The sequence below is a fragment of the Chelon labrosus genome (assembly GCF_963514085.1).
Source record: "Chelon labrosus genome assembly, chromosome: 16".
Classification (NCBI taxonomy): Eukaryota; Metazoa; Chordata; class Actinopteri; order Mugiliformes; family Mugilidae; genus Chelon; species Chelon labrosus.
In genome coordinates, this window is record NC_140349.1 from 15105534 (window position 1) to 15117959 (window position 12426).

Here is a 12426-nt window from a genome sequence, read left to right on the forward strand (position 1 = left end):
TCAGATAAAAGACTAAGTGCAGTATGTGAGTTCTGTAGTTTATCTAATCTCTCTCCCACTTGCCCCCCCCCCCCCCAGGTGTTCTTTTGTGCATCTCTGAAGTAGTGAAGGTTTGCACTGGACAAAGCGATAGGCTGGAATAGTCAGACATTGAAATCCTGCTTGCGGTTCACCAGGGCTGCAGGTAGATGGCAGTCACGCAGTAGCTCTGACAGGGGTTCAGTCCTCGCTGAGGGTGACATCCTGAGACAAAAGGTATGGCCTACTCGCCACTGCAGTGATATATGACAGCCACAGTGATCAGAAGGGCACTCGTTGGCATGGCAGTACACATGTCTCTATGTTGACATTACCCTGATGTTTATTAGGAGGTCCTGTCTTCTTACCTTGGAAGCAAATGTTTCCAGTTCATGTGTTGCCTCCAGTTTAGGTCCTCGTATTTTCTTTTTTAACATGCTTAAATGTTCGTGTCATTTTGATGGCCCTAAATCCAGACTCAGTTAAACCAGAGTAGGAGTGCACAGCCATGTTTGCTGCTCTGTGGGGCTGTACTCAGGCACAGCAGTGCTTCAGCATCAGCGCTAACCTCAGCATGCTAACAGACAATGACAATGCTGACATTTAGCAGGTATAATACTTGACGTGTCAGCTGGCTGGGCTTAGTGGGTCATCCTGACATTTGCGATTTTAGCATTAAACACACACTCCAGCAACAAAACAGTTCATTTAACCAGTTTATGTCAAATGAAAGTATAATCAGAATGGAGGTGGACATGAATGTATGCCAAATTTGAAAGCAATTTCACTTGGACCATTTAGAAGTAAAGATTAAAATTTACTGAAGAAACGAAGGATGCAGGATTAAATATTTTGCGCAGAGCATGATGGGCATGATCCCAGAGTGCAGGTGGCTAGGGAGCAGAAAGGATGATGGAGACTTTGATTAAGATGCTCTGGCCAGACAGCATAAGGTGGAGATGGAGGAGCTGGAGGAGCTAGAGGAGGGCTTTCCTTTACAGAGCAGCGACTTGGATGGACCGGCTCGGGGAACTTGACCGAACAGATCACTGGACAAGAGTAGATAAATGGAGGAAGGATTTCGACAGGGTGGTGATGCATAGGTGCTTAAGGGAACCAAACAGCACGAACAGCCTGAATTGACTGTGGAGGGCCAGGGACAGAACATGTGAACAAATCTTCCTTCTTTCCATTGAACATCATTTGTGACATTTCGCTGGAGACCAAATGCCAAAAAAAATGTCAAACCTTTCAGTGCTGGAAGTGTTGGACTGGACATTTAGGTGGCGTGGCTAAAAATATTTCCCATTACCTCCATCTTGCAGTAAAGGGCAGCACAATTACCTACAATGAGTGCAAGTCCAAAGAACAGTGTGGGATGTTTCACGGTGTGAGCATTGTTTCTGTTTTTGTTTATGTGACCTTTTCTGTCATATTGGGTTTAGCTTGTAGCTCATCATGGCAGTCCACTCCTTACCTTTCTCTCCCTTCTGATTGTGCTCCACCCTATCAGTTTCCCCTTTGCAGCGTTTCAACCATTGCACAGTTCCTCTCCCTCTTCTCCCTCCTCTCCTCTTCATCCTTCCCTTCCCTTTGTGCCTTCTTCATCTAGGACCGCTGTGTTCTTCCCTCTTCTTCTGCTCCTATATACTTCTTCTCCAAATTCTGAAGGAGAGCGAGGAATTGTATCTCCGCTCGGCTCGCCACAGGCTTTCTTCAATATTTAATCAAGAGTGCATTTGTTTGAAGAGGGTTCTGAATATGTGTGTGAGTGAGTGATAAAGGGAGATGTCTGACCAGTGTGTGTGTGCGTGAGTGGCTACTGTATTTGTATGCTGGGGAGGTGGAAAAAAAAAAAGATAGAAGTTTTGGGATGAAAGGCTTTCTCCAGGCCTATGGTAATTGGTTTACTATCTCTATCCCTCTCTCTCTCTTTCTTCGGCCTTCTCTGTCCTCTCCCTCTTTCTTTTCCCATCTCCTCCGTCACTCCACTTCCCCTCCCCCTCTAATCCATTCCTCTCCCTCGGCATCAACATGTAATCATGGCGTACTCTACTGTGTATGCACTATGTGGCTTTTTTTTTTCTGCTTTACTATGAGGTTTATTTGATTCTGCTGTGTGTGCATATGTGACTGTGTGTGCATGTATCACCGGCTGGTCTCGGTGTTGTCCCCACGGACCGCGGAGCAACGCATTTCATCATCCTCAAGACTCGGCACGAGTCTGGCCCAAAGTCCCCTTGTCTTCTTTTGCTCCTTCAGCAATTCAACAAACGACCGAGTGGTTTCCTCATTTCCTTATTTTGCTTGCAGGGATGTCCTGCGAGTCTAAATTTGAAACAACAACTGAAGTGACGTTGAAAATTACCTTATTGTGTGGAGAAAGCGAGCTCACTCTCCTCCGTGTTATCCAATGTGACGCAAGCAAGCAATTTTTTGTTTGTTTTAATGCACGCAACATCTTCCTGGAACAGTAATATCTCCTCCTCACAGACGGCCTAGCAACCTCTGGTTCAATATCGTCCACTAAAACTATCTGAACAATGATCTGAAATATAAATGGGTGTTCATTAAATATGTTCAGCTCTGCTTTTGGACTTTGGCACGTTCTGGTGCTCATGAGGCCCCCGGCATGAAAGAATTTTTTCTTCATCAGAATAAGCCCTCTTTGTAATTTCCGTGGAAAAATCCTTTTAATAGGTGATGTTAAGGCTGCTTTGCATTTTCAGACAAAACACTCATTCAGCAGCCGCGTGGTACGTCAAGCCTGCGTAGGAACTTAATACTTAGACTCCCTCTGAAAACTATATGAGTGACATCCAGCCGATATGAACACGCTATTTTCTTCCCAAATTACACCAGTGTTATTTCACATTAGAGCTTTCTGCATCTTGGTTCTTGTGTGTATTTTGCCCATCTGCTTTGATGTGGGTTAAGCTCATTTGAAAGAAAAAATACTTTTTTTGGGGATTAGTTTAATTCAGCTGCCAGCAGTGTTGAACCAGTCTGATCAAACAACAGCCACACTGCGCACATAACGATTAATACAAATATTAATTAAGGCGGCTTTTTTTTCCCCTTCTTTTTCAAACGCTGACTTTGACTGTTACCGACTGTTACCGACACTTGAAACTCACATGACTGGGGTCTGTTTCAACTGCCAGTGAGTAACGGGTTGTTAACAGACCCTACCACGAGAGTTTCAAGTGGCCACAGATGTTCCTAATAAAACTCTAAATTCTCCACCAATCATTCAAAACTGAAAAAGCCACTTGGATGAGTGGTGAAACGTCTTCGGGAAAACACAAACAAGTTCAATAGCCTTTGTTTTAGCTTTGGTTTTTGGATATTCCTTTAGATCTTTGAAAGGTTCGACCTTTAGAAGAAAATCATTGATAGTCTTGTTTCTATTGCCATGTGTTTATTTCAATCTCATTATTTCCTGTTCTGATCGCTACATTAAAATAAAGTATTAACAGACAGAGCAAAACCTTCATTTCATTTTGTAAGGACTTTCAAACTCTGTGACAACTTCCCTAGTACGGTGGGTGATGGAGACAGTGGATCTAGATCATGATTGTGTGTCTGTGTTATTGAACTGATCTTCCCTCATTTGAGTGTGTATTCAACACACGACTCAAGTCTGACGTGTGAATGGATGCCAAAATGAAAACAAAGAGGTTTATTTTGTCTGTGTCAGCTGTCCAGCAGTACGCTGGTCCATTACCTCTGATAGCGATGGTGTTGGTATAATCTGAGCCGCTGAAAGGGGCCAATTATCCCAGATTACAAATCCAATCGAGGAGCAGACTCGACATGTGAGTTATACAAGTGAACCCGCTGCACTCGAGCTGAACTCCGCTCGGCTCAGATCCTCTCGGATCTACTGAAAAGGACAAATTAATTCTCTTTCATATCGTATTCGGTGGAGTTCTTTAATCATATTACTTGGCGTTAACCAATGAGAGCACGAGAGTGTTCTCTTTTTCAAGCCACACATTGAATTCATCTTTTGTGCCATTCAAAGGGCATGAAGCCACAAAGATGGTACAGAGAAAATACACTGATTTGAATTGATTACATGTTCACAGAATAATGTATTCCTTCATATTATAAGATAGGGAATTCTATGATGTTATAATGGTATTTTCCACTGCATAGTGAAGAGGATATTTAGCCAGTATGCCGAGTTTTTGCCGATTCTATTTTCTGCTCATATATAATTCTGTAGTTGGCAGATTTTCTTTTAAAAAAAAGTCTGATGTGTCAGGAAATACCCTCAGAAAAGTCTGCCAGTTTTGTTTGACAGCCCTCTGGGGTTTGCCCGGTATATTTCAGAAACACGCCTATTCACACTGACTGTTAAACGAAAGTCGGATTTAGAAGCCAATGCCGATATTCTTACTTGAAAAAATCTGATGTGAATCGACAAGCGGAAAATGCAAAGCAAACAAACGAATAAATAAACAAACAAAAAACACTGCATTGAGGGGGGCCGTCAAAAATAAATTCATCATTGCTCTCTGCTGGACAAATTATGTAATGGCAGTCAGGGACACAAAATGAAAATATGGGAATAGTGGAAAATATTGAGGGTCCCTCAAGCTCATGGTTACTAAGGCTTCAGTGGCAAGATAAGTTTAATACATCAGTGATGGATCCAAGAATGCGCTGATTTCCATCTTGTGTTGGAGCCACACATTACTCAAGCAACCTGCTTATATATCTTTCTGTAAAGTTCCTGTTATATCTCGCACGTTTAATACATCTGATTGACAAAAGACGTCATGTCTGAAGGGCATTAATATATATTTAGAGATTTCTTGTAACTTATAGGCTGACGTAAAGGCCTATGCCAATACTGATACTGGTGATAATATTTTCCATCACACTCCAGTTTAACCAAGTTTAAACCTTCACTGTAAACCAGTGTGTTCTTTAAACATTACACTGTCTCTAACAAGGAGACAAGAAATGTCAAAAGAACTGTGTGATTGTGGTTAATAACAGTATGAAGATTTGTAGGATGAATGGGAAACCACATGAGAGACACTGGCTCGCCTTCAACAACCCACAACAGACAGGATGGACCCCCCCTCCCCCTTCTCCCCCATCTCTCTGTTTCATGTTGCTCACCTGTCCTCTAGCCTGTTTCGTGTTATACTGGCTCCACACCGTCAGGACCACATACAGCCTGAAAGCAGGCTACCACACACAAACACGCAGATAACACTCTTTATGTGGCCGCTCTTTGTTTACCTATGGAAATTTGAGCCAGGTAATGTGGTGACGTAGCCCTACCGAGTGCCTTCTGCTTGTGTTTTTTTTTTTTTCTCTTTTCCTCCCTTCCCCCAAAAGACCTCGTTGTCCTTTGTGTTGTTTTAAACGGAGAGAAACTTCTGACACAAATACGCACGAACGCGTGACCGCACCGGCGGCTACAAGAGTTAAAGTTGCACTCAGCGCGTTGCCTTGGTCCTATCATGGATGTATTAAGGAATGAAAGGTGGAAGTGATGCAATGTGTTTCTGTGCACCTGTGACCCCCCCTCCCCTCACAGGACAACACACACACACATCAACCTGGTACTACTGAGGAGTAGGACGCGCGAGCCATTGGGTGGAGCAGCGGCGTCGCGTGCTGCGGAATACACTCAGCAGGTCGTTAACGCAGCGCGCGGTTTGGTTGCAGATGCAGGTCGCCGAGAGTGAGCGCGAGGCGGGGGGAAATGGCGAACGGGCGCGGGCGGCGGTGCGCCTTGTGAGGATACAGTAGACCCCGCGAGCGCAGGCAGGCAACGCACGCACCTCGAGGACACGCAGGAGGAGAAGAACCATGGACGACTCGGAGCCCGCAGAGGACGGCTTGCTCGCGGGCTTGAGGTGGAACAGGAGCGCGAGGGACCAGGCACAGCTCAAACACAAAATCCGGGATCTGCCGGGGCTACTCAAGCACGGACTGCACCTGCGGAAGAAGAGCGTGAGTATTTCAAACCGACCGCTGGCTGGGTGGCTGGCAGACTGACCGACTGACTGACTGACCGTCCGTCCTTCCGTGTTTGATGTTTGACAAACGCGAGCAACGACGGGGTTTTGTCCCTTAACCGACACAGACACCCAGTTCTCTGAGGCCGTTTCGTAACCCCGTCACGACTCAGGTGTTTTCATTTTTGCTACGAGCACTGGTGTCGCAGAGGCACCCTGTGTGTGTATATATGTGTGTGTGTGTGTGTGTGTAGGTGTGTGTGTGTGTTGCCTATGCTACATCCATAATAACCAGAACTGATGTTGGAAACCATACCTTCACACTCCTGTAGTCAAGGCAACAACACCCCCACCAGACTCACTACACAAACACACACACACACACACACACACACACACACACATTGAGTGCACTATGAAGTACACATTCAGCTATTTTTATTTAAAAAAAAATAAAAATATTAAAAAAATAAATAAAAATCTGTTACACAACTCTGAATTATTTTTACTGTAGAGGTGGCAGTTTTTTTCCCAATTACTTAATTAATGGCTAGAAATGTCCAAAAATTATAAACATTTTATAAGTCCTGAAATAAATCCCACTGTGACGTATTCAGTTTTCTGCGACTGTTTCAGGTATATTCAATATGAAATAAACCTACATTTCTCTGTCTTGTCAGTATGTTGCCGATTCTCTTGCATTCCCAGTTGTGCTTATGGAAATGTTTTGCTCGACCGTCTGATCTGCCTCATGGGTCTTCTGGTTCTATGTTATGATGACTGGTCAACTAAGCATTAAATGTGTGTGCCTTGGCGTGCCCCGATGTGAAATCAACACTCCGGACAAGCCAAATGTCTCAAACTGTCAGCTCGCCTCATCTTCACCGTCCGTGTCAACGTGTCCTTGGTTGCCTCTGTGGGAATTAGTCACGGCGTGCCAGGACGTCCAGTCCCACCAGAGCCAGATGTGCTAAAAATGTACAACATTTGTAGTGTAACGCCACGTCTGGACCACGGAGCTGAATAGTTAATGCTGTGTTTATATTAAGTGGCGCTTAAACGACCTACAGATTGAGCCCACTGTGTCTCCCGTTACCTGTTAATATGATAAAAGCATAATTGTCATATCACTCATCATCCTGACACGTGTTTCAGGATGGAAATATGTCAGCCGAAACAGTCTTCACAAGAATATTATCATGAAATCATGGAGAATGGTCAGATCAGATTTGCATCTGAGGCAAGAAGACAAGGGAAGCCTGAATTATTTTTTCCCCTTTTCATCTCTTTATCTGAGTTGCTGTGTGCGCTGTGTGTTCATGTGTGGGTGAGTGTGATGAGGCGTGGGTTAAGTAGTGTAAAGGTATGGCTGTTCTGTGCAGACTGGTTCTCTCTAGACACTGGCAGTTTCCTATGCTTCACCTGGCACAGACACTCACTTGTATGTGCACAAAAAAAAAAAAAAAGAAAAGGATGTGGGCAAGGGATATTCAGGGATTGTTTTTGTGCTACACCAGCAAAGAGAGGGCTGTCTAAAAGATGAAATAATAATATTAATAACAAAGATGAACTCTTTCAGAGGTTAGCCCCTCTGCGCATCTTGTCTATTCTCTAAAAATGTCAAACATCTGACACAAGCAGGTTTTTCACATTACCTCATGTGCTTCATTGATGTCTGCCGACAGCTTAGGGAGTCCATTGAAACTGTTGTATTTCACAAAGCCATCTGTCGCCTTTGGTGCCAGCCTCCAGCAGCCTCACCTTAGAGAATCCTTTCTTAAGTTATCCTCTGTCGTGACTTGCTCTGGCATTCAGTTTTTGTTCCTTTTATTGGCTAAATATGACAAGAGCAGAAAGAACACTTTTAAACTTTTGCCACACTCTCCAGGGTGTAGAGTTCGCTACAAGGAAAATCGGCATCATTTCCTTCCGCTCACCTTCAAGGAGTTGACCAGATTTGAGAGCCACGTATTGGTTTGACAGATTCCCATATTAGTTTATTTGTATAAAGGACTTTTGGACTTTACTGTCAGAGAGGCTCAGGGGGGCACTACATCACTAGCTGGGCTGGAAAGACTGATGCTGACAGGTCAGTTGCTGACTGGTAGTATTTTGTTCATGTCGTCGAGGCGCAGTTCAATTTTCTGTCTAATTGTGGACTGTTTGTATTGGTCAGAGACTGTTGCCAAACCAATTTAGAAGAAGAACTAGTGTAAGCGTAGCAGAGGACATAACTATTCTTGTTTCTACCTTGACTAATCAGATTTCCATAACGATAACTCTGTGTTTCTTAACGGTCAGTAATATTGAACTATAGTATTTGTTGTGCCAAATGTGTGCGTGTGTTATTTTGTCGTAGTTGCCTTTCTATGTCTCAACAGATCTTTTCTTCTACCGATCTTGAACTACAAATTCAAACTTGACTTCTCTCCTCTCCTGATTATTATCATTCCCTTTACACATGCCTCAGTCAAGCTGATCTAAATCAATAATAGCTGGTTCAAAATGCAGCTGCAGGGCTATTAACCAGAGCTTGCTGTCAACCCTACATCAAAATTAAATTAGAATAAACTACACGAGCCTGTTGTTTATATACAAGGCACGACACTCAAACTTGTTCGACCTCACCGATCCTCAATTCTTTTCCTTTTATACAGTCACTTCTCTCACTGGGAGACAAAAGGGTAGCACCCACTCCCTGAATTCACTTCTCCAATCTATTGGATTTGTTCAATATGTTGACTGTTGTACGTGGCCTTTAAAAACTCTTCTCTACAGACGAGCCTTTTTATACAACCTGATGTTATGTTTGGGATAGCTAGATACTTCATTTATCCCATGCGTTGTTTTTTTTATTGCAATGTATTATTTCTCTCTCTCTCCGTGAGCCACGTTACCACCATGTGCTTTAACCAAAGTGTTAATATAAATAAAGACATATTTACTTAATGTAAGCAAATCATGCACGTTGGCGGCGGAGGAGGTGTCAGTGTGCAGGAGTATATTTTTCAGAAACAGTCTTCCCCAGTTTAATCATTCTGTTTAGTTTGGAGCTTTTTGTCTTTCTTCTTATGAGTTAATGGCAGATACTGGAAATGCTGCCTAACTAGATATTTTTTTCCACATTTAAGTGAGACTCATTGACTTAAAAATAAAATAAAAATACAGTTTCTGTGACCAGTAGTTGGGAAGTCAGATATTTAAAAGTTCACACAAACCAGGCCATATTAGCTTTTTACCCACTGATGCTTTATATACATGTAAAAGTACAGTTTGTTGCTTTAGGCTGAAAAATGGGATTATGCAGCCAAACGCACTCATAATGTAAGATATCTGACTGGATGGTCGATGGTAGTCCTCAGAAGATGATCTTATTTCTGCGTTATGAATGCAGCAAAACCGCAGCTTGTGATGTGTTTTTATGTCTGCCAGCAATATTTCACATCCATAATTGCATCCATCCTTGCATTATACATTGAAATAAGAAAGCTGAGAGGAAAGTGAGGCTTGGAGAGACTACACAGTGAGAAGTATGCATACTGTATACTGTATTCACTGAAAATACATTTATTTAAACAAAGGAAATAAGGCGCTGTATACATACAATTAAACAATTACTAATCATACAGGAATGAAAATTGATAATTAAAGCCTAAGATGTTGATGATTGGTATTAGTCTTACTAAGACAACTAAAATGCCAACCAAATCAGCTTCTAACAATTTGTTATTAGAGTAGTAAATGCTATTATCAGATCTTTTGCAGTATGAAAGAAGGCTAAATGAATTCTATGCCACTCTACCTTCAGCTGTCAAAGTATGGGTCTCTTTGATTAAATGGGACACAATGGCTTAAATGGATAACCGACAAGATATGTGTTTTAAATGTCACAAAATCGGTGGGAATAGAACTTTTTTTGACGTCTGTCAAGTGGTTTCGCCCCGCTGTGGAGCGTCCAGTCGGCTGCAATTGTGTAAATAGTATTTGTATTGACAACACTAAGTCCATTCAATAAAAATACATGTCTCTGTTTTGCAACCACCATGTTTCTGTCCATTCTCGAAACTCATTACGTCACCTAATGATTAACTCACCTGGGCGCCAAAAAAACATTTTGTTCCACCCCAAGACAAATGTTTGGATCAAGGGTTTGCATGTTTATTATGCGTTATCACCACCACCACCCCTCCTAATCAGTAAAAGAAATTTACTGTTGGTTTTCCGACACTCTGTTCATTGAGGTGGTTGATGATTTGTTTGTCATTGTTTTCTGATTGGGTTATTATACAGATTATTAACTAAATACTAGTGTCCCTCAAAACGTAGCCTTTGTCAAAGGCACTATTTTTTAAATCTACTTTTAAGTCCAATCAGTGAACCAGCCAATTACTTATTTAAACAAAATAACAGCATGATTTATAAAATGTCAGAAATCGGCTATCCAGACTCCAAAATTGTCAATGTTACTCCAGCAAGATTAGCTGGAATTAGAGATTATTTGGTAGTGTAGCTTAAGTAATGGCTTTGTGGAAGTTGCTGTTTTTTCAAAATAATGTTGGTGATGTGCTGGCAGATAACCATGGGTTGACAGGTGGATTTCTGAACAGCTTTACTGTGTGTGTCTGTTTCTATGTGTCCATCAAGCTGTAGAAGCTTTGACGTCTCCATTTTGACTTCCTTGTATGACGGATGTGTCGAGGAGTCGACAGGAGCCGAGTGTGAATGTGTGTGTGTGAGTGAGGGGGCTTGCCAAGCATGCCGCGCTACAGTTCTTCAGTGCGCTCAGCAATCTAATCTAAGAGTAATCCATTTCTTGCAGATAATGACCCTGCTCTCTCCTGCTCTTTCGCTCTCTCTCTCTGTATACACACTTTGAAGTCATCGCACAGATAAGGGTGTCAGCATGCGCACTCTCCCTGTAGCGTTCATTCCTCCTCATTCATCTTCTCTTCTCTTTTGGCCCCAGGTGTAATTATAGCAATGGGCATGTAGACTCTTTTTATAGGGTTGTGTGCGTTTTTTTTTTTTTGCGGAGAAGAACACATCGAACAGACCCGGAGACTCACGGGAACATAGGCAGCTGTTGTGTGATGCGGTATGAAAGAAACGCCTCTGTTGCTGGAGTGTGTCTCGCCTGTGTTTGGGAGAAGACATGGTGGTGGAGAAACAAAGGCCTCTTGAGAGATCTGTGTTCTCCAGACAAAGAGATGGAAGAGATAAGATAGAGCCACCAAGACAAAATAGCAAAAGAAGGAGCGAGGCAAAGATAGCAAGAGTCGGAACCAATTTATTTTGTCTACTGTATGTGCTTGGCTGGCTGGTGTGCTCCACTTAACCCAGAGTCCAAATTCTGCAGGAAAAAAGCTCTCATCTTCACTGATATCTTGGAGAATGTCCACAAAGGGTTGGCATTTTTCACTCAGCAGAAAATCAGGGCTGATAAATCTGAGACCCAACACCAAGTCCAATGCCTTTGGACTTGTAGTCATTTCCAGCTTTCTTTGTAGTCCGTAATCAGGGCAGTCATAATCTCTACAAACAGATGTCTGCATATGAATACACAGAATTTGTTGGCAAGGGGCAATATTTTGGTAGCGGAAGCTTTCAGGTTTCTGTTTGTACTCCAAGTAGTCTTTGCCACGGTGGATGCATGCATGTAGAGGTTTTAAACTGCGCGTGAACCGTCCGGTCATCTCTCAACTCCATTCTTGCTAGTCGACTATAAACAATGACTAGCGTACGGAACAGGAAGTCTCGCCATGGATATCCGTTAACATTTATCCGGACATCCAGTGGCTAAACCATAAGCCCAGAAACGTTGTTGGCTGTAAACAGGCAAGAGGCCATGTCTTGCAAATAAACAATCCTGATAGAGACACATACTCTTAATGTGTTGTCCTAAAGCCTGCAAATACAGGCATGTTCTATGTGTCTTAATCAGAAAATTCTATATTCAGGGTAAGTTGCATGTTTTAGTTATTTTATGAGCTCAGTTGTAAAGTTGGCAGTAGAAACAAAAACAAAATAATAATGTGTTCTGCTGTATTTACCCACAGTATAGGTAGAAGAATGGCAATTCAGACATTTGCTATGGTTTGTAATCAGGTTTTCTAATAAGGAGGCAAAGTTTTGCCAGATAATGCTGAATGGAATAATAATCCTTGCCAAGGGCTGTGTCAACACCACCACTAACCACTGTATAGTAAATACATCCTGGTTGTTATCCAGTTAGCCGAAGGCTTCTTGAAGTTTCCCCTGTTTGCCTGCCAACTTCCCAAAGATGATGATATTGATGCACTTGGCCAAGAATGAGAATAGTCAAGCAAGTAACAAATAACGTTACAAAGGTTTTGTGGGGATTAATCACTCTGTCATGTCCAGCCTTCACTTTACTTAACATCAGGGCTGTGACCACACTTATTTA

At 42.5% G+C, this 12426-nt stretch overlaps 1 protein-coding gene across 1 annotated transcript in view; it reads left to right on the plus strand.

The window, feature by feature from the left end:
• Positions 1 to 5853: 5853 nt before the first annotated feature.
• Positions 5854 to 12426, plus strand: part of rapgef5a (Rap guanine nucleotide exchange factor (GEF) 5a) — a gene marked incomplete at its 5' end in the record, with an annotated part of 41791 nt that continues 35218 nt past the window's right edge. The window contains one exon of the mRNA XM_084562628.1: positions 5854 to 5997. Coding sequence (XP_084418754.1) covers positions 5854 to 5997 — 144 coding nt within the window. The remainder of the gene's footprint in view (positions 5998 to 12426) is intronic.